This window comes from Hyla sarda, chromosome 3 (genome assembly GCF_029499605.1).
Source record: "Hyla sarda isolate aHylSar1 chromosome 3, aHylSar1.hap1, whole genome shotgun sequence".
Taxonomy (NCBI): Eukaryota; Metazoa; Chordata; class Amphibia; order Anura; family Hylidae; genus Hyla; species Hyla sarda.
Window position 1 is genome coordinate 64,657,877 of NC_079191.1, and position 23,290 is coordinate 64,681,166.

The window sequence follows — 23,290 nt, forward strand, 5'->3', positions numbered from 1 at the left end:
TAGCTAAGCTACTTTCCCAGCATTCCCTGATACTCCTCCTCCTGCTTTCCTCATCAAATTACCCTCCAAGCAGAAGACGTTGGATTTGCAGAATTTCCTGACCAAAATGATTCCTCATCAATTCCTCAGTGTGAACATACCCTAAAGGTCTATTCACACGGCAGGATTTCCGCTCATCCACCCCAATTCCGCTTCTGCGGATTTTGTGTGAAATTGGTGCAGAATCCGTGCAGAAATTCCGCAGAAGTGTGAATGGGAGTGTGGAATCCCATAGAAGTCTACTGGGCTTTCATTTGTGGCGGAATTCCGCTAGCAGAAATTCTGCGGTGTGAATAGACCCTAAGGCCATATTTACATGGTGTAAAATGTGCGGAATGTCATTCTGCACATTTGCACGATCTGGCGGGTGCTAGGACTGCTCGGAAATGCACACTCTTATAGACCGCAATGGATTTCTGAGTGAAATCCACAAAAAGAATAGACATGTCTATTCTTTCTGCGGACGCCAGAATCAGGATTTTTGTGGCAGAAGCATCTGCTGTGGATATTCCACCATGTGCACAGTGCAGCAGAATCCCATTGAAATCCATGTGAACATACCCTAATAATTACCCGAAATCTTCTGCCTCTACTGGTCTCACAACCCTGTATGAATGCTGCGGTGCCATGCGGTGTAGTGCCCTGTGTGCCAGTATTATTACAGCCTGCTTAACAGAAGCTATAGGATCTCCTGCATCTATTTTTTCTTGTAGTTTTGTCACAGGGCTGTGAGACGCGGCTGATAAGTGGATGCACAGGTTGTGTGGAGTGTTCGCTTCCTGCACAGGAGAGTGTAAAACAAGCCATCACTTTTATGGGTTTTGACACTAGCACTTGGGCTTGAACGGGGTCTGGGAGCCTTTTATGTGGGGATGTAGTGCAGCAGGGAACAGCACCTTCTCAGACATGAAAAGGCAGGATCCAGCCTGGACACTTCCACTTTTTTCTGCTATTTTTTTCCCCTTTATTTTTTATATACATTTTAGTTAAGATTCCAAAATTGTCAGGTACTGAGATACTAATGTGTTATCTCTTTTATTGTATGTATTTGCTACCTTGCACCCAGAACATTCCTCTTTACATGTAAATTGTGGTAAACATTGAGGGTGATTTATCAAAACCTGTGTAGAGGAAGAGTGGTGCAGTTACCTATAGCAACCAATCAGATCGCTTCTTTCATTTTTAAAGAGGCCTGTGAAAAATGAAAGGAGCCATCTGATTGGTTGCTATGGGCACCTGCACCACTCTTCCTCTGCACAGGTTTTGATAAATCTTCCCCATTGTGCTTCAATAATTTAAGCACCTGCCCTGAAAATAGTCTATCCTAAAATCATCTCCTCGCCCTACCAGCGACATGGCATTCTGTTCATTTGGCATCTGCTGGGTAAATAGGCATTTCTATGTCTTTATACCAAAGTTCATCAGAATACACCACAGGCTTTACTGCACCACCACAGCAGACCACAGTTTTCAGTCTGGTTCTAATGGGAATGCACCCTTAGGCCGCACTTACACGGCAGAGAATCCACATACAAACCCCCGCAGCTGGGGGTACTACTGCTCCCATCATGGAACAGACTAGTTTTCATGATGGGAGTAGCAGTACCCCGGCTGCAGGAGTCTGCGGGCGGCTATGGAGACTACTGTAGCGCTAGTACTACTACTCCCATCATGGAACAGAGTCTGCTCCATGTTGGGGGTAGTAATACAGGGGCTGAGGTATTGATCCCATCAGGTCTCAATTTTGAGACCCGCTGTGATCCTAACCTGGGGAGCAGGCGGCATGCAATTCAAATACCCAGCCGGGAGCCCTGAATGGCGCACAAATTCTGCATCAATTCTGCATCTGTTTAACATCTGCAGAATTCTGCACCGAACCAATGTGGATGCAGAAATCATGCTGATGTGCGATTTTTCTGCTGTGTGAACGCGGCCTAAAGCTAAATTCACATAGCAGAATTGCTGCATGAATTTCCGCATTAAAATTACGCATGAATTTACAGCCAGTACACTTCAATGGGGTTCCGCAGTTCCATTCCCACGGCATAATTTCTGGTGCAGACGATCTGCAGCTAAAATTCTGCACTCCACAAAAATATGTCTTGTCTTATATTTTTGCAGAATTCAGCTGCAGAATCCTATTGAAGTTAATGGGGCTTGAATTTCTGCGCAAAATGCGGAACTGGTAAGGAAAGTGTGCAGAATTTAACTTTTACTTTAAATGAAGCCCAGCTTTTTAATTGTACAGCAGAATCATGCAGAATTCATCAGGAAACAATGCGGAATTCTGCATAAATTCCGCAAATGCAGATGCGGAATTTAAGCCAAATGAATGCGGACGCGTGGAAATCAGGCAAACGTGGAAATTATGCCATGTGAACATAGCCTATGTCTGCTTGTTGTGAAGAGATCAGAGGGGGCATTCATCATTGTAGGTGTAAGTGAAGCATTTTTACACCTTTTTTTGTGAGTTGGTAATGTGTAGGAGCACCAAATTTATTAAATGGTTGCAGAGCATTTGATACATTTTGTGCAGGTACAAATTTTCTGAAATTCCACTCTTCACATACACCAAAAAGCTAAGTCTGGGCTGGTGTAATTTACAGACTTTTTGGTGGTTTTGCGCCTTTTCACAAAAATGCGCAGTTCACAAAATCCGTCTATATCATGCGTATTTCCAAAATCAGTGGATTACAACTCAAAATCAGCAGAAATATGTAAACCAAAAGGTGCAAAAAAGGACACTTGTGCCAAAATAACGCCAAATATAGATAGAGAAAAAAGGATAATTACAATGATTACTGCCAGCCAGAGTGTTTTATCTAGAAATGAGCGAATTTTTGAAGAAATTTGTTTCGGTCCGAATTTATTTCTGGCAAATAGCTATTAAAAACAGCTATTTCTGGGCTACAGAGAACCTCAATAGGGGTGTAGAACACTTTAACTTGTCGTATCACTCATAGGGTGTGTGCTGTGTTAGTGAAATAATACTGTTATTTAGTATGACATGCAGATTTCAGGCATCACTATTAGAATCACTACCGCAGAGCAGGGTCAGGAGACCATATGGCGTCACAATTGAAGAGATTAAAGAGATTTTTTCATTACATTTTTATGCAATTTAATTAGAATTTATTTACATTTTTTTAAAATCCTTTTTTGAGGACCCATTCTGGTGAGCATCAAGCTGGCGGTCTGCTGCAAGGAGAGCTACCACCTACTCCAGCCCCTGCCTCTCAGCGCCCTTCTTCCCCGGCTGTCTTACTCCGTGTGGAACTGCGAATGTTTCATTTAATCAGTTATGGTTCATTGTTATCACACCAACCTGTTTCAGTGGATTCTTGTAGTAATTCCAGAAGTAATATTTGACGACGACCACGGGGCCTCAGTCTTGAAAAGATTACATAGATTTTTTTTACATTTACATAGAAGATTTTGAATAGATTCACAAGTTTAATGTGCCAGCAGCATGAGGCGATCACATGACGGCACAATGACAGAGCCTAGTAATTGGAATGAGAAAACTTTAAATTCTTTTTTGAGGACCCATTGGAAGGCAAGTCTGGTACCTGCAGCCGCAGTAATCAGTAATTCCAGCTCCAATAGTGTATAATTGTGTAAACTATGGCAAATCTCCTAGTTGTATCTTAAAATCGAGCTGGCGGTCCGCCACGAGGCCAGCTACCACCTGTCCAAGCCCCTGCCTCTCATTGCACCCCCATGCTGTGAGTGTCCACTTGAAAAGGGAGGGACTGCAGTACCAGCAACCTGGACAGAAGCACATTCAGCTTCTGTGCCGTTGGATAAGTGGGCGCATAAAGCTAGAAGTGGCTGCAGTGAAAAAGCTTGTACTTTTATCTTAAAATCGAGCTGGTGGTCCTCCGTGAGGCGAGCTACCACCTGTCTCAGCCCCTGCCTCTCAGTGCCACCCCACCCCCCGACTGTGAAAGTGTGATTGTTTCATTTAAAGGGGTTATCCAGGAAAAAACTTTTTTTTATATATTAACTGGCTCCAGAAAGTTAAACGGATTTGTAAATTACTTCTATTAAAAAACCTTTAATCCTTTCAGTACTTATGAGCTGATTAAGTTGAGTTGTTCTTTTCTGTCCAAGTGCTCTCTGATGACACGTGTCCTGGGAACCGCCCAGTTTAAAAGCAAATCCCCATAGCAAACCTCTTCTACTCTGTGCAGTTCCCGAGACAAGCAGAGATGTCAGCAGAGAGCACTGTTGTCAGACAGAAAACAACAACTCAACTTCAGAAGCTGATAATTATTGAAAGGATTAAGATTTTTTTATAGAAATAATTTACAAATCTGTTTAACTTTCTAGAGCCAGTTAATATATCAAAAAAAGTTTTTTTTCCTGGAATACCCCTTTAATTCGTTATGGTTCATTGTTATCGCTCCAACCTGTTTCACTGGATTCTTGTGGTAATTCCACAGGTAATATATGATGACAACCATAGGGCCTCACAATTGAAAAGATTGAAGATATTTTGTAAAATTTTAATTGATGATTTTATATAGTTTAAAATTTTAAAAGTTTACTGTAATGTGCCAACAGCATGAGGAGACCATATGGTGGCACAATGACCCAGCTTAGAGGTGGCAACAGCTTGACGAGACCATAGGGCCTCACTATTGAAAAGATTAAAGATATTTTGTAAAATTTTAATTGAAGATTTAAAATAGATTAAGATGATGTTTCATTTAATGTGCCAGCAGCATGAGGAGTCCACATGGCCACGGTGTGTCTGGGTTTTTTGTCTCATCTTCCTCATCACCCTGTAGCTCCACAGCCTGCTCCAGCTCCTCTTCTCCTGTCAGATGACTATAAAACCGCCCATTTTGCAAAACCTTGTCTGTGCTCCACTGTCCCCCTCCCCCTCCTCCTCCAGTTCAGCCTCCACAGGGCTCATGTGGCCTCGAGATGTAGGCGTCACATCTCCAGTGCCCTGACCAGCCATTCTTTCCAACACGTGTTGTAGGATAAGAAGCAGTGGAATGACGTCGTTCATCCCGTAATCCTGGCAACTAACTAATAATGTGGCTTCCTCAAAGGGCCTGAGCGAACGGCAGGTGTCACGTATGAGCTGCCACTGGTTGACATTGAAGTTACACAGGGGAGTCCCCCTATCGGCTTGGATCATTAAGAAATCGTTGATGGCTTTTCTCTGTTCGTATAGTTGGTCCAACATATGGAGGGGGGAATTCCAACGTGTGTAAACGTCGCAAATCAGACTATGTTGGGGGATACCGTTCTGACACTGCAGCTCAAGGAGGTTGTGCTTTGTGGTGTACGAGTTGCTGAAGTGCATGCAAAGTTTTCTTTCCATTGTTAGGATGTCTTGCAGATGGGGGGAACACTTCAGGAATTGCTTGAAAACCAGATTAAACACGTGTGCCATGCAGGACGCATGGCTTAGGCTTCCTTGACGCAGCGCAAACAAGATATTCCCATGTCCAGTTTTCATGGCGTAATTCATGATTCAATTTCTTGATTAATTACTTTTAGCAGTTCCTCCCCTTTGTGACTCCGTTCGTCAAGGCAAACCATGTGAAGAACAACGTGACACCGCCATGCCCTGCACACATGATATGCTGAAGGGGCACAGAGACTTGTCCGTACAGTGGAGGCTGAAGACACTGTGGAGGATGAGGAGGCGGAGTCGCACACTATCGCAGGACCAACGGCCTGAGAGCGTAGAGGTGGACCTGTCCAAGTTGCTGTTGTGGCCGTGCAGGAACCATATTCACCCAGTGGGCCGTAAAGGACATGTATTTTCTCTGATCGTAGTTACAGCTCCATATGTCGGTGCACTTTGGTACACTTTTGTTGAATGGGGTGTACACTTTGGTACACTTTTGTAGAGTGAGGTGATGGGTGTTAATAACAGTACCCGGTGACGAAGGTGGGTGAAAGAAGGAGAACTTGGCACCATATGTGTGGCATCAGGCAGGTGGCAGTTTCAGAATAGTAGTTGAGACAGGTAGGCAGAAGAAAACGGTCTCTTTTGGCAACGTGTTGTGCACACGTAAGTATTGAGGATATGCATTAGTTCAAACTTAACTTTTCTTAGGATAAAATATATGGACCCCAAATTGTTTTTGAGATCTAACAAAAGGAAAGGTGTGCAAATAACACCATGTGCCACCTACAGCACCAAGTATTGATGCGATGCAAAGACCTCTAAAAGGTGGAAGGGAACAACGTATGGTCCATTGTAACAGGTGGGAGTAAAAACTTCCCCTGTAAGGCCCTACTCTCACCCTATTAATTCCCTTTTTGGCAAGTGTTACCCGCCCTAAAAAGGGCGGCCCCACACAGAAAACTCTCCCTATTTCCAACTAAAAACCCTGGGAAATGGCAGTGTTTTTAGGTGGAAATAGGGAGAGGTTTCTGTGTGGGCCGCCCTTTTAAGACTTGCCAAAAAGGGAATTAATAGTCCAAGAGTAGGGCCTTACAGGGGAAGTTTTTACCCCCACCTGTTACAATGGACCATATGTTGTTCCCTTTCACCTTTTAGAGGTCTTTGAATCACATCAATACTTTGTTGTGTAGGTGACACATGGTATTTTTTGCACAAAAAATGTTGTGTCCATATATTTTATCCTAAGAAAAGTTAAGTTTTAGCTAATGCACATCCTCAATACTTACTTGTGGTCTAATGCAGAGGAATTTCTGTAACTGGGGACCAGCACCTTAATTATTTTTTGCAGTATCCATGGCAGCACAATGAGAGAGCCTGGAGGTGGTAGCATCAGCATGAGGAGACCATATGGTGGCACAATGATAAAGCCTGGAGGTGGCAGCATCAGTATGAGGAGACCATATGGCAGCACAATGAGAGAGCCTGGAGGTGGCAGCATCAGTATGAAGAGACCATATAGCGGCACAATGACAGAGCCTGGAGGTGGCAGCATTAGCATGAGGAGGCCATATGGTGGCACAATGACAGAGCCTGGAGGTGGAAGCATCAGCATGAGCAGACCATATGGCGGCACAATGAGAGAGAGCCTGGAGGTGGCAGCAGCAGCATGAGGGCCATGCCAACTGAGGGTTACGTCTGAGAAACCCACCGACTGTTGACTGGGGGTGTCGGATGTCACTTGGGATGAACTGGATGACCGAGTGAACAATCAATCAAGGCTGCTGGGTTGCTGGTCGAGACACAACTGCTAGCTGACATCGGGAGCTCAGACCTCTCGCTGCGACTCCTGCTGCCATAAGCCCCTACTCTGCTGAGACCTCTGCCTGCGCCTGATGAATTAAGGCCTCTGCCACTCCTCTCTGCATGTCCTGGCACTTCTCTGCCTGACATACAGCTGAGTGCGTATATGTTAAACTAAGAGAGGAGCACAATGCGCTCCACTATGCTTAAAACTGTATTAGACCAAGTGCAGGGATTAGGTGCAGGTTTTCAGTTGCTTGCTAATTGTGATAATCTTAGTTTTTTCCCTTCCTCATAACCACTCTGTGCCTTGCCTTTTGCTCTGTTGAGAACTTGACGCATATTGCTATGGTTATTTCACAATACTTCCTAATATGTTTATATTTGCTCTTGGCTTCTCGTTATGCCTAACTTTACTGAGGTTTTGTGGTATTTTCCTAACCGGATTTATTTTCGGCCTCCTAAGGCCATTGAGTATGTTGTCCACTGTCATTTCATGTACTGCCATGTACCTGGTTTATTCTTTTTTTTTCAATAAACTCGTTTTGAATCAGGAAAAAAAAAAACTGTATTAGACTACAGAAGTGTGTAGCTTTGGCTGGCCTTTCACTGTAACAAGACCAAATTTTTCGTGCTCACCCTAACTGGCCCCTGTTAGCTTTACAGTTGTTGTGCAGCCAACTGCAGCGGTACAGAATCGCTGTGTATTAGAGCCCAGTTCAGTATTATTAGGCACTAATAGCAGGTGACAATGGCTTTTAGTGCTCTGCGTAACTGGCCCCTAAAAGCTTTAGAGTTGCTGTACACCCCACTGCAGCAGTAGAGTCGCTGTGCATTACACCCAAAAGTGTACTTTCTCTCTTTCTGTCTGCAGTGATTTGGGCTTGTGGTGAATCGCTGCTGTCAAGCTATTTTTCTGTGCAACGCACACAATGCTCTATCTCTCCCTACAATAAAACGCTCTCTCTGAAATAAAACGCTCATGTGACTGTCCGCAAGATGGCTGCCGATTATATAGGGCTGTGACATCACAGGGGTGACTGACTGCTGATAGGCTGCATCCTTCATGTGATTCAGGGTCATCCCGCCTACCTGCCTTCCCAGGATTCCTTGCCCCATGTCCTCACATGTGGATCCGCCATTTTAGATGCCCTGGAGCCTGGACCGCACTAAATGGAGTTTAATGAAGCGATTTGTGCAATCGAATTGCGGTGATATTCGAATTCATTGCTATGCAAATTTTATCCTAAAACTCATAATGAATTCGGGTTCGTCAGATTCAATTCGCTCATCCCTAGTTTTATCTATAAAATATGGGTGGCAGAAAAACAAAAGTGGCCTTAGCTTTATGGACCTAATTCTTGTATTTGCTTTTGCTCTTAGCCACTTCAGCTGTTGACCTACTAGTTTAATGCCTTTTTTTTTCTGTCACCATTTTTAGGCACCTATTTGTTTTTAATTTTATCAGTTTTTATTATGGGAGTCAATGCAGAAATAAGCAGAATAGTGGCTCCATATGGTGTAGTACAGCAGTATTCTAGCCTAAAGACTACGCTTCCATAACATAGTATGGCATCCAATGGAATATAGAATGATGATTAATACGAAATAAATAACCCTGTCCCAATAAAGGTCTGTATTATCACAAAAAGACCTATACATAATAGGTATCACCACGTTCATAGGGGGAGATTTATTAAAACATGTCCAGGGGAAAAGTTGCCCAAAGTTGCAACCAATCAGATTCCCTCTTTCATTTTTAACAAAGCCTCTGAAAAATGAAAGAAGCAATCTGATTGGTTGCTATGGACAACTGGGCAACTTTTCCTTTGGACAGGTGTTGATAAATCTCCCCCCATAATGACTTGTACTATAAAATGATAATGTCATAATGTTATTTAGGATGCTCTGTAATCGCCGTTTAAAAAAAAAAAAAGCACAAGGGCGTTGATCAAAAGGTAGCATGTATCGCAAAAATGGTACCAATACATAGTACAGCTCATCCTGCAAAAAATAATCCTCACACAATGCGGTTGGACAGAAAAAAAAAAGGTCTTCGCTGTCGCAACATCGCAACACTCTTCCTCATGCACCACTTTTTCTCTACACAGGTCTTGAAAAATCTCCCCTAAATCTCCCATATATATATATATATATATATATATATATATAATTCTGTATTAATGTATCAGTAATTTTTACCATTTTTATTTTCAATTTTGGTTTTCTAAGTTTATCATTACTTTCAAGCTTTTTGCCAAATATGAATCAACATTGAAGAGTTAAAAATATTATTACCGTATTTTTCGCCCTATAGGACGCACCGGCGTATAAGACGCACCCAATTTATAGGTGCAAAATCTAAAAAAATAAAGATTTTGAACCCAATAGTGGTCTTCAACCTGCGGACCTCCAGATGTTGCAAAACTACAACTCCCAGCATGCCCGGACAGCCGTTGGCTGTCCGGGCATGCTGGGAGTTGTAGTTTTGCAACATCTGGAGGTCCGCAGATTGAAGACCACTGCATAGGAGGTAATACTCACGTGTCCCCCGCCGCTCCGGACCCGTCACCGCTGCCCTGGATGTCGCTCCATCGCTGTCGCCATGTCCCCGTCGCTCCGGAACGTCTCTGCTGCCGGCCGGGTATCCTCTCTGTCCGTCGCCACCATCACGCACGCCGACGCACGTACGCGACGACGTGATGACGAGGAAGGAGAGCGCCGGCCATACAGGGGATCCCTGAACGGAGAAGACACCGAGGAGGCAGGTAAGGTCCCTCCCGGTGTCCTGTAAGCACTAACCCGGCTATTCACTCGGGCTGTTCGAGACCGCCGCGGTGAAATCGCGGCGGTCCCGAACAGCCCGACTGACCAGCCGGGTTAGTGTCACTTTCCCTTCAGACGCGGCGGTCAGCTTTGATCGCCGCGTCTGAAGGGTTAATACAGGGCATCACCGCGATCCGCCCTGTATTAGCCGCTGGTTCCGCCCGTTGATGGCCGCAGGGACCGCCGCGATAGGGATGTATTCGCCGTATAAGACGCACCGAGACGGAAGAAAAAGTGCGTCTTATACGGCGAAAAATACTGTAGTTAAAAAATAGTTGGCTGAAATGACACGGTTAATAGCGAGGCTAGAAACAAATACTACTTTATACTACACAATTGCTAATTGATGTTTGGCAAAGGAACTGCTGCTCCCATAGAAAGAATGGGCCAAAAAAAAAAAAAAAAAAAGCATTCTCGGCAGCCAAGGAAGCCATTTGTGACATTGAGGAATGTAAATGAAATGTGTTTGTCATTTTATGAGCACTGTCAACGATGGTTGGCTTTGGAAAACACTTTCTTGAAACTTTATTAGCAAATATATAGGATTTCCTCCTGTTCAGATGCCTCATCTGTTTTCAGAGTTGAGACCCAGTGTAATTCTTCATTGGGAACTGCTGGTTCCCCCCAATCCAAGATTGCAACTAAATGTTGGGAGTCCCAGCTCTAGGACACCCCTTGATCGCCTTATGGTTAGAAGACCCTTCTTAGAACATTGTGTTATCTATGGGTCCATAAAGGTGCATGGGTCCATTACTGCAGAGGTCCCCAACCCAGTCCTCAAGGACCACCAATGTCCAACAACAAATTTTTTCCTGTTCTATTCCAATAGAGTAACTAAAAACCCCAGAATGTTGGTGAGCTTGGAGGACTGGGTTGGGGACCTTTGCATTACTTCCTCCTAGCGCCTCCAGTATAATAGAGAAGCAAGTGTAGGATTTCCCAATCAAATTCCATACAAATCTAACAGAAATAAAATATATTTGCATACCCTATTTAATGCCATATATGCACGAACACATTCTCTCCTGTGCACAGAAAGGCATGAGCCCCATAAATTTTAATCACCAGAATTTAGTCAAGAAGTGACTATGTGCAGTCATTTTCCTGTTTTTAAGTCTGAACCAAAACTTTTGCAACAGTTTGAGGCACCCTGCTTGGAAAACATTGTCTTAGGATCAATGTAGAAAACCTTTTAATACCATTGTAAATACTGAGGTGTGTCAGGAATTGTCCAGAGTAGAAGCAAATCCCCATAGCAAACCTCTCCTGCTCTGGAGAGTGTCAGTATAGAGCACTGGGGTCAGACTGGAAAGAACTTCTCTGGGGTATGCAGCAGCGGATGAGTGCTAGAAGGCTTATTACAATAGAAGTCATTTACAAATCTGTGTAACTTTTTGGCAGCAGTTGATTTGAAAACAAAAAAATTTAAATTCTTGAAAAATGGCCTGAACGTTGTCACTAGCTTGCTACGTTCAGGCCATAGACATTAAAGGGGTACTCTGGCCCTAAGACATCTTATCCCCTATTCAAAGGATTGGGGATAAGATGCCTGATCGTGGGGGTCCCGTCACTGGGGCCCGCCGCAAGCTTTCATGCAGCACCCCGCTATCATCAGCCTCCGGAGCGAACATCACGATCACGGGGCCGGAGTAAGCCTATGAGCGTGACGTCACATGGGGGCTGAGCCGTGACGTCAGGATACTCCGGCCCCGTGATCGTGATTCCTCAGACCCGGAGCGATGTTCGCTCTGGAGGCTGATGATAGCGGGGTGCTGCATGAAAGATTGCGGTGGTCCCCAGCCACGGGACCCCCACGATCAGGCATCTTATACCCTATCTTTGGATAGGGGATAAGATGTCTTAGGGCCTGAGTACCCCTTTAAGGAGGCCCTGTACATGCACAGGTACCTTAGCACATTATTTTGACTTTCTGCTGACTTATCTAGGTTAACATAAGGATTTAGCTTGCTGTGGCACAATCCGTTATCCAGGATAAGAAAAAACACAGATGCTTTCTTCCAAAAACAGCACCGCCCGAGTCCTCAGGTTGTGTGTGGTATTACAGCTCAGTTCAATTGAAGTGAACAAAGCCAATTTGTAATACCACACACAACCTGAGGACAGGGGTGGTGCTGTTTTTGGAAGAAAGCTGCTGTGTTTTTCTAATCCTGGATAACCCCATAGGCTGTGTCCACATGACGTAATTTTGCAGACATTCTGTTCACAGCAAGCAGACTCATCAGTCAAAGCTAGGACCGCTTGGACATGTGTCGGCTCTATAGATGCATTTCTAAGAGGATTTTGCCAAAAGGATTGACAATGTCAAACTTTCTGTGGAGGCCAGAATTTGAATATCCGTGCCAGAAAATCTGCCATGTGCACAGTGCAGTAGAATGCCATTGACAAACAATGGGACTCTGCTGCAACAGAATTTTCGAGCTGAATTTTTCTGCCAGATTAGGCTCTGAAATTCCACCGTGTGAATATGGCCTTAAATGGACATAATCATTAAAACTTATTTTTGCTATTGCACTCCTTATGGTAAAAAAAAATCTTTCTAATGTACTTTCTTTAAAAAAAAAAAGTTACGTTTAAAAAAAAGCTGCCACTAAGTGTCTCCCTACTTGTCCAGAGCACATTCCCCCCCCCCCCCCCTCCCATCTTTTGCACAGACTTTGGACTCCTGCTGGCCTGGCAGAAGTCCAAAATCAGGAAATGCAATCTGGAGTGCTGAGGGGTGTGTGTGCAGCCTTAGCCAATCTTAGCTCATCTCACACATTGAACTGCTCTGGGCTGTGTGTAGCAGAGTGAGGGAGAAACTTCTCCCCTTTATAGCTTCAGATGATATCATGCCTGCTGGGGAACGCCCCTTCCCTCTCTGTGAATCTGACTGAGACTGAGCAGAAAATCCAGAGCAATATCATAATAAAAACAAAGACAGGGGGTGGTTTATCATGATGGGGGCAGTGACCTGGGAGGGTTATAAGATTTAACAAGATCATGAGAGGTACTCTTTAAAGATGCCATAAAGTTCCATATACAGGGGACATTACTGCTGTTTTAACTGAGGAGCCCCATGTGCTTATTAGACGGTGGCGCTGCAGACCACTGGTGACAGTACAATAATCTAACAGTATTTAGACTGTCTGTGAACACAGAACCTAATACAAAACACATTGAGGCCTGTGATTTTAATCAGTGTTACTCACTTGTTAATTTTCATTTTAAACACAATAAAAGTTAAGTTTTAGGGGTGGGAATTAAACAAGGGTATTAGGGACCCTGGTGTTACCGGGTCATAGGAATTAAGTCCTTCTTCTGATAATATTTATTGAAATAATGCCAACATGTATGCAAACACGGCACTGAACCCAGGAAAACCTGGGGTGACTATTGTGGATTTCCATGCTTCTATGTGGTTGGCATGTATTCATAAATTATTTTTTTATATATTTATGATGATGATTTTTATTATGCACTGTTTTACATTTACCATTATGTATTTTAGATTGGACCTTTTTACAATTCTTTTTTTCCTGGTGGAATTTTTTTGTCCCTCCTTTGCTTTACTTTCATGCACAAATCCCTCTGCTAAATCTCTTCCCATAATGCCAGTTTAGATGCTTTTATCTATTTTATATATTCTATGCACCTTTGCCAGAGGCTCCTGAGTTTCTGTTGATGCCGATGGAATGTGATTGTATCTATAATCCTACTCCTTACACACGGATGCGGGAAATGTGATGAATATGCGTCGCTAGGTACAACATCCCAATAGGTTGGTCATGGAGAAAATGCAATTCTGTGAGTTTATATGTCCCATGGGCCTCATACATAATCATTTATGGATTTCAAATGTAAGAGGGATTACTACTTAGAATACCAAGATAGAATAGAGGACTAGGTAAGTTTATTTTAAAGTTGTCCAGGGCTATAACATTGATGGTCTGTTCTTGGGGTCCTCTGCCGATCAGCATAGTGAAGGGCACAAGTTGCATAATCCATCGTGTCTGTTATCATCACTTCTTTGTACTGATCAATGGGGGTCCCGGAGGTCGGCTCCACACCATTCAAATACCAATGGTCTATCCTAAAAATAGACCATCAATGTTATAATCCAGGGCCACCTCTTTAAATGTTATAAAAATAGTACAAAGGGGCCGTGTTGTCATGTGCAGTGCCCATATGGTCAACCAATGGAAGTCAAAGGGGCACTGCCTCCTAGAGGACTCTGCAGCTCCTTGGTTCTAGCACTTGGAGGAAACTGCTCATAAGAATGTGTCTGGGTAAAGAATTCCCACGCATATCATTGCCTGGGGGCAACTTCCTCAGGGGCATTTGTTGGGCACTTAAGAGCTTTATGTATGTGAACCACGTATATATAAAATAAATACCCTACTAGATAATATAGGATCTCAATATAAAGTTTTTATATAGTAAATTGGGATTGGATTTCACATGTGCTTGATGGTCTACTATGAAGATAAAGCAGTAGAAGAAGAACCTTTAAGATTTTAACAAGGCTAGGCTTTCGGTAACGTTTTGGGATAAAAGATTGGCCCACTATGGGGGGGGGGGGGGGGGGGGTTATTCTGCTCCTAAAGAACATCCCATAGTTTTGTTTCAAAAAGAAAAAAAACATATTCATTTGGAAGCTGATTTAAAGGGCCCTATTACATAGGCCGAGCCTATCTGTAAATGATCGCTGATCTCATAGATCAGGACTCTTTGACAGAACTTATCCTATTACATGACTTCAGCGGGAAAGGCTGGATCATTTATGTGGACATCTTTTGCAATAAGGGAGACATGCGGCTGATAATCTTTCAACATGCAAAATGACTCAATCACCTGACGAATGAGCGTTACAATAATTCCGCAAGTAATGCCATACTCGCCAAAAAGGCTGCCGCCAAACGTTAGCTGGGAGTTAATATGAAAACATGAAGCATCGGACCAACGCGGAGGGGTTTTCACCCTAGTAGATTTTTAGGCTAAGTAAGTTTTTTAAAACCGCAGTGTGTTCTCCATATGGCAGCCGGTACTAATACACACTATTTTTGGAAACAATGCCACTAAATCTTGGAAGGGAACAATGAAAGGGAAGGGAACAATGAAAAGGCCCAAAAGATTCCAAACAAAAGTTGTGTTTGTGCAATATTTGTCTGTTCTGCCAACAGTTAGCCAGTGTTCTGGGGTTATATGGTCCTAAAAAGGCTAGGTTTCCACACCGGTTTGTATCTGGCATTTTTTGGAATACTGTTACTAAGGTTTTTGAGCCAAAATCAAAAGTGGATCCAGTAGGAGAAGTATAAGTTCTTCCTTTATATTTCCCATTCCTTTTGAATACACCTCTGGCTTTGGCTCAAAAATTGCAATAACAGTTTTCAAAACAATGTCAGAAAAAACTTGTGTGAAAACCTACCCCAAGGCTTGTCCCCACAAAAACATTTTAATGAAATTCAAATTTGAGTAGATCTCAACTTCCATCAACCTCGACTTCACTGTTATCTAAATCCTAGACCTTATCTTGTTTTCTCATGTTCCCAGATCTGATAATCTTGTTATCTCAAGTTCCTTTCCTGGGCCCCTGGTGTAAAGCATAGTGCTAATTCCAGGCAAGGGCCCCACATTTACATAACTAATTACCCTGTGTATAAATCACTGATTATAGGAGTGCTAAGCCCCATACCTGCTTCATTCCCATTTCGATATGCAGAGATCAAAGGGCAACAAATGTAAACTGTAGGCCTTATTACCATGTGTGAGGGACTACTGTCCATTTGTGGCATTTACCAGGAGTTAGGGTGGCATTTACTATGTAGATCAACAAGGCATCAGTTTTAATGGGAAATCTGATGAAGTTTTAATTTCCGCTTCAAGAATTGACATGCCAGTTGTTCATAATGATTCTGTGTCCCTGCGCTTTGAATTTCTGCTCCAAATCTGCTTTGACAAGGATTTTTCCTCATCAGTTCCTCAGGAAATCTGAACATGCCCTTAAAGTGAGTGCTGTGAAACACCACAGTTCCAGTCTTAGGGTACGTTCACACGTGCGAATTTACAGCGTATTTTACGCTGCAGATCTGCAGCTGAAGGACCTCTGTATGGTGCCCTTAAATGTGCCTGCAGACACACTGCAATGTGCGAGTCGCCGCGCATGCGCGTTGTACTCGTACACATCTCAGCCGCTTCCCCTGCTCAATGAGCTAGGCCTATAGCTGCTGCGATGTGCGAGTATACTGCGCATGCGCGTGGCGACTCGCACATCGCAGTGTGTCTGCTCCTAGTGGCGTATTGCCGTTCCGAGCAGACACATATAAAGACAGCATATAGGAGGTCCTTCAGCGCCGGATCCGCAGCAAAATGCGCTGCGAAAATCCGCACTTGTGAACGTACCCTTACGGTCTATCCACACGGCAGGATTTCCGCTTGTGGAGTTCCGCCTCAAATTAAATCCTATAGACTTCTATTTGATTCCGCACTCCCATTCCCACTTCTGAATTTCCGCTTGCGGAATTCCGCAAGCGGAAATTCAGAAGTGGGAGTGGGAGTGCAGAATCGCATAGAAGTCTATGGGCTTTTAATTTGTGGCAGAATTCTGCAAGCGGAAGTTCTGCTGTGTGAATAGATCCTTACGGATACCCAGTGGTGGCAATGGTTATTAGGCTGAGCAGCAAACCACCAGTGTGTGCCAACCTGAGACTGGTATTAGGGGTGGTCACAGACAATGAATACAAAAAAAAAAAAAAAATGTAAAAATGCCACAGTGTCCCCCAAAAGATTTAGATCACTCAATGGTATTGGCATTACATCTAACAAGTATGTCAGGAAGTGCTTCCACCGTCACATGTACATCTAATATGCTCAAAGACTTCTTTTATCAGATGTATGCCAAGGTCCACAAAACACGTCTTTGGTGCACATTTTGCAACCATAACAAATATACCTGCTGAACATGGTGTGACCATAGCTTCTCAGAGTGGCTCCTCAAAGGCTTTAGATGGAGACGTTGTGATCAGAGGCATAGCTTGTAGCTTTTGGGCCCCGATGCAAAATCTGAAACAGGGCCCCATATGGTAAATATAACACTGGTCTCTTATGGAGCAGATGTGCTTTGGGGCCCCGTTAGGCACCAGGGCCCAGTGCGACTGCTACCTCTATAGCTAAGCCCCTGGTTGTGGTAACCGTAGATTTTAGGCTTTATCCATGAAAACTAGTGTGATATTTTTTCCCCAAACCTTTTCTAGAGTCACTAAATGGACCATGAACCCCCTGCTGTAAAGAATACAAAATGGCCTTATATTATGCATCAGAGGGGTACAGAAGCCTGACCTCAGGGGCTACAAAAGGTTTTAGTCATTCCCAGGGCCTGATGGATAAGAAGGCTTGACATGGCCTTCACTTCATTCACTTTGTCAGTGCTTTGTAGCCAAGCGTGGTTGTCTGTCAGTCTCACAGCAGTGAATTGAGCAGTAGCCAAACCAGAAAAAACTGCTGCTTCATTCACAAGGGGAGTTGGAGACCTTCTCCGAATAGTCTAACCCTTAGTGATCACACATTTAAAGGCAATAAATGCTGTTGGTGGTGCAAACCCTTTAAAGGGGTTCCCCCACCAGTATATAACATACTAGTACAATCTCAAGAATGGGGATCTTTATCCCCTATCAGAACAGAGTGGTGACTACACTATTGGTCAATTTTTTTTTGTGTTAATTCCTTTTTGTGTTATTATAGCCATACCATATTATATGCCAAACATATACACAAAATATGGTGTCAACAAAGCCATATTCTCCATATTATTTTCTGAACATACACACCAAATATTGTGTGGTGAACCAGGAGAATAATGATGACTGGGGTGTTGCAGTTGTAGTGTAGGGTCTGGTGGTATTAACCCTTGAATGCCGTGACGCCAGGGTGCGTTTTCCTCAATAGTAATGTTCCTACCGCCAACCATCCCACGAACAGCAGGGAGAAATAATGGAATGTCCACAGCAGATTTCAGGAATAAACTGAAGAAACGTTACTTTCGGAATTTATGAAACAGTCTTTAACATAACAGTCTCTTAAAAATGAGCCGGGATACAGGTTCCTCACAGGTTTGCCAGGACTTGGAAGCAATGAGCTTTTAATCAGACCACTGTGCTCCTAATTTAGAAGATTTGAACTGATTTCAGTAGTCACACAGGATTTGATAGATTGAGCTTTGTAGCTCACGGTTTAGTGGCTGCAGGTTCTTAGGCTTTGGGCCTAGATGAATTGAGATTTCTGCTGAGATGATTGTGGTTCCCTGATAATCCGGAACTAAGAGAGAGAATTTATTGGCTGCACAAAGGACTGGACAAAAGCTCATTGGCTGGCGAACCTGTAAGTCCTGACCCAGTGTACTCTGGGTACATCACATGACCTCCAAAGGTCCTTAAGCATTTTATACGTTACAACTGTGTATCACGTGACCACTAAGGTCCTATAGATATATTTCCTATACATTAAATGAATATACACACACCTAACTTAAGAAGACTAGGGGTAAGCCCTGCAGGAGAGCCCTATAGACCATGGAGGGACTCTAGCTGCGGGGACCTCAGACAAGGGACAGGACCAGGTCCTGTACCAGGACACCAGCATTAGCATAGCAATAATCTCCATATAATATGCCGAACATACACACCAAACATGGTATGAACATAGTCATACTCTCTGTATTATATGTTGAGAATACACACCAAATGTGTCAGCATTGCCATACTCTCCATATTATATGCCGAACATACACGTTAAACCAGGGGTCAGCAACCCGCGGCTCTTTTACTCCTTTGCCGCTGCTCCGTGAGACTGTCCCAGTCACCCTTATTCCGGGACAATGCAGTGTCCTGGAATGATCTTAGCCCGTGAGCCGCCATCAAGGAGCGGAGTCCCTTCTTCTGGGGCCGCGCGGATCCTCACTGTCATGTGCCAATGTAACGTCACATGACAGTGACATCGCCGCCCTGCGCCTCAGTCCAGGAGCGCCGCCGGAAGAGGAAGACGCCACGCGAGGAGCTGGTGAGTATGTAAAGTACATTACTCACTTGACAGCGGGGCGTGAACCCCTCACCCCGCGGCAGCGTTAATGCTGAGGGGTTAACGCTAAGGGTGAGGGGTGAGGGGTTAACGCTATGAGGCCCCATGGCAGCGGCAGCATTATCGCTGCCGCGGGGTGAGAGGTTAACGCTGCCGCTGCCATGGGGTGAGGAGTAACTTAACCCCTCACCCCATGGCAGCGGCAGCGTTTCCGCTGCCGCGGGGTGGGAGGTTAACGCTATTGCTGCCATGGGTCGAGGGGTAACTTAACCCCTCACCCCATGGCAGCGGCAGCGTTATCACTGCCGCGGGGTGAGAGGTTAACGCTACCGCTGCCATGGGGTGAGGGGTTAAGTTACCCCTCACCCCATGGCAGCGGTAGTGTTAACCCCTCACCCCGCGGCAGCATTAACCCCCTCTCCCCAGTGCATTAACCCCCCTCTCCCCGGTCCACCCTAGGCCTGGGCCCCAAAAAAGCCCACCCCAGGCCTGGGCCCCAAAAAAGCCCACCCCAGGCCTGGGCCCGAAAAAAGCCCACCCCAGGCCTGGGCCCGAAAAAAGCCCACCCCAGGCCTGGGCCCGAAAAAAGCCCACCCCAGGCCTGGGCCCGAAAAAAGCCCACCCCAGGTCTGGGCCCGAAAAAGCCCACCCCAGGCCTGGGCCCAAAAAAAGCCCACCCCAGGCCTGGGCCCGAAAAAAGCCCACCCCAGGCCTGGGCCCGAAAAAAGCCCACCCCAGGCTTGGGCCCAAAAAAAGCCCACCCCAGGCCTGGGCCCAAAAAAAGCCCACCCCAGCAAAAATATATTTTACATTGTTAAGTGAAAGTCCTTTTTTTCTTCAGATTGACAGCTGACTGCACGATCCTGTATATATAGCATTAAGGTAAGAAACAATATATGCAGTGTTATATTTGTTTTAAATGTCGCAATGGTTTTTTCTTTCCTTCGGAAAAGGGTCCAAACGGCTCTTTTTGTCTTAAAGGTTGCAGACCCCTGCATTAAACAGTCATCTAAATTAATCTTTACAGTTTTTTTGTGTGTTTTTGGATGTTTTTGTAGATATTTATGTTCATTTAGCAACATTTAATTGTAATCTTTTAATGTTAATAAATGCTAAATGAAAAGGTGACATAAATATCTAGTAAAATGCAGCAATATTATCTCTGCAATTACATCCATAAAGAGGAGTTATAATAGACAAGAGTCCCATAAAAACAACCAGCGCAGGATACGAGCCTCTATTGGGAGGTGGTAAAGTAGTAATAATATTTAATGATCCATGTTCTTCATTTCAGGGTTTTGTTTAATCTCTTTTTGACTCATATAAGAATTCATTTAGAATTTGCATTTAATCTTTTAATATGTTCATTTACATCCCTAAGATCTATCCAGCCATCCTTCTCCCTTGTCCTCCTCAGTCTTGTTTATTGAAGGACAGTTTAGCTGAGGGCTGATAATTCTCCTTGAGAGTAAAGTCACACTTCAGGAGTTCATTTTCCATGTTAACACTTTGCTGTCTCCTTTGAACTGCCCCATTTAGACGCCCACCTCAGATTTGGCAGGTCCATATAAAAAGGGTTTCCCACCTAGGAAGAAGTTAGTCACAACAGCAACACCACCACAAGGAGTAGCTGGCTGTCATCTGCCACTGTCCAGAACAGAGACCACCATTCTCCAGCTTCTCATGGAGACAATCTACCAACCTATTATAAAGATGGAAGAGGATTATGCCCTATGTTCGGATTCTGACCCTGAATCTACTTACATCCCCACATCTTGGGACTGGAAACAAAACACTGGGAACTATTCTCTAAGTCAAACGCCGTCTCCTCAGAGCTTATCTCCTACAGCCTCCTATGAGTCTCCATTCTCTGGTTCTTCACATCCACCAAGCCTGGAAGAGATTCCTTACAGTGACGACATGGTGACCTTCAGGTTATTGCAATATCCTACTGACTGTCGGGGCGATATGGAAGAGAACAAAGGTGTACAAAGCAACAAACATGGACAACACCATCTCAAAGCTTCTATGAATACTCAACGGAGGCGAAAGGCCAGCGAGAGGGAGAAGATGAGGATGAGGGCCATAGCAGAAGCCCTCCATACCCTGAGGCGGAATTTACCCCCAGTCTACAGCCAAGGTAGACAACCTCTTACTAAGATCCAGACATTAAAGTACACCATTTCCTACATTGAGGAGCTTACCAACCTTCTCAACAACACAAAAGGAACATAACCGCATTAAGATCAGCTTGACCCACCAGTGATGGACACCTCTGGATGCTTGTAATACCAAGCGATGAATGACTAGTATGAGTATGGACTAGTATGGACTTCTGGTTACTTGGACTTGGGACAGTCTTTGATCGAAAAAAGGCTTTAGCAATGAGGACAATGCCTCTATGTGTCTTTGGCAACCTATGCCAGTTTTTACACCGTTACGGATGCAGGTCAATGGCTTGTTTAAAGAACTGGAACATCTGGATTTTTTCCTCCCTAATTCTGTCACATATTCTCTAAATTTGAAAGTTTTTGAATAACGGACTTGTTAAGGACAAGATGAAAGTCTTATTCCCATATGTATATGCTAGTTGACTGTTTCTTATAGTGCTGTATTGTTTTGTATATAAGGTGTGAGCATGAACAGCACAAAGTTGTACAATTTTCTAAATGTATTTATATCCTTTTGCGGATCATGATGTTTCATTGTTAATAAAACATGTATAAGCATAAGTGCTATCTCCACATTGTTTTCTATTCTTAGAGTTACATTTTCCAATTTTTTGTTAATTTGTTAAGTTATCGTAATATTATATGACGTGATTATATGGGTCTGTTCACACATTTGGCTTATTAGATGCAGTTTTTGAATCCCAAACCAGGAGTACATTTTCATTATACCTTTTCCTCCATTTATGATCTGTGCTTTGGTTTGATAAACTGCATTAAAAAAAACCTTGAACGTGAGAACAAACCCTTAGGGCCCATTCACACGACGGAATCTCTGCCTGGAAATATTCCGGGTGAAGATTCCATCTGTTGCAGGTGCTGGCACTAGAACTGCTTGGAAATGCGCAGTTTCAATAGACAGCATTGCATTTCCAATTGCATTCTGCCAAAAGAAAAAACATTTCTGCTGCGGAAATCCCATAGTATGACTGGTGCGGCAGAATCCCACTGAAAGCATGGAAGGTTGCTGCACCCTATTTTCTGTAGTACACTCCAGAGCAGAGTTACGCCCAGAAGATATGTAGTGGGCATGGGCCCTAAAAGGGGTTATGTCAGATTAGAAAAGCATAGCTGCATTCTTCCAAAAACAGTGCCACCCTTGTCCCTCTGATTCTGTGTGGTGTTACAACTTTATTCTATTTACTTCAATGGTATTGAGTTGCAATACCACACACAACCTGAGAACAAGAGTGGCACTGTTCCTGGAAGAAAGCAGCTATGTTTTTTTAAAATCCAGAATAACCTCTTTAAGTTAGGCCTAAATCAGATGGGTGCATTGTACCTGTTTTTAATTATCTGTATACCTGATGGAGCAATCAGGCCAGAGTTAAACCGTGTTTCCCAACCAAGGCACCTCCAGCTGTTGCCAAACTACAACTCCCAGCTTTTGGCTGTCCTGGAATGCTGGGCATTGTAGTTTTGCAACAGCTAGAGCAGTGGTTCTTAAACTGGGTTTAAGTGAGTCAGTCCCGGGGGTTCGACGGGGGAGGTCGCAACAGGACAGGCAATCCAAGCAATTGCTTGGGGCCCCGAGCAGAGCCGGTGTTTGCCCGTCCTGTAGCGACGGGGCAATTCCGCCCATAACTATTAACTCCCTGCAGCCCCGCGTTAAGTTAAAAAGTGTAGGGCCGCCGGGACATAGCGGACGTCACTGATGTCCTGTGCGTGCACCCATGGAAAAGAAGGCGCCAAGGACAGAGAAGGAGGAAGACGCGCTGGCCAGCTTGGTAAGTGACCAGCGGCACATCATCTTCGGTGCTCCGACCACCGGTCCCGAGACCTACTGCTATAGCCGGAGCAGTGGTCGGAGCACTGAAGTGAGCAGTACACAGGCATACAGTCTCCAGCAATACACTGTATGTGGCTGGAGGCTGTATGTCTGTGGGGGAACACTGCCTACATCAGTGGTCTTCAACCTGTGGACCTCCAGATGTTGCAAAACTACAACTCCCAG

At 44.2% G+C, this 23,290-nt stretch overlaps 1 protein-coding gene across 2 annotated transcripts; it reads left to right on the forward strand.

The window, feature by feature from the left end:
- The first annotated feature begins 1,286 nt into the window (after positions 1 to 1,286).
- Positions 1,287 to 21,829, forward strand: MSGN1 (mesogenin 1). Of its 2 annotated transcripts, none has more exons than XM_056563087.1 (2): positions 1,287 to 1,423; positions 20,648 to 21,829. In XM_056563087.1, exons 1-2 carry the CDS (start codon positions 1,394 to 1,396, stop codon positions 21,341 to 21,343), a joined length of 726 nt encoding a protein of 241 aa, XP_056419062.1. In that variant the 5' UTR covers positions 1,287 to 1,393; the 3' UTR covers positions 21,344 to 21,829. The 2 variants fall into 2 exon arrangements, with proteins under 2 accessions (XP_056419062.1, XP_056419063.1); XM_056563088.1 differs by lacking the exon at positions 1,287 to 1,423 and adding an exon at positions 19,964 to 19,990.
- The last annotated feature ends 1,461 nt before the right edge of the window (positions 21,830 to 23,290 follow it).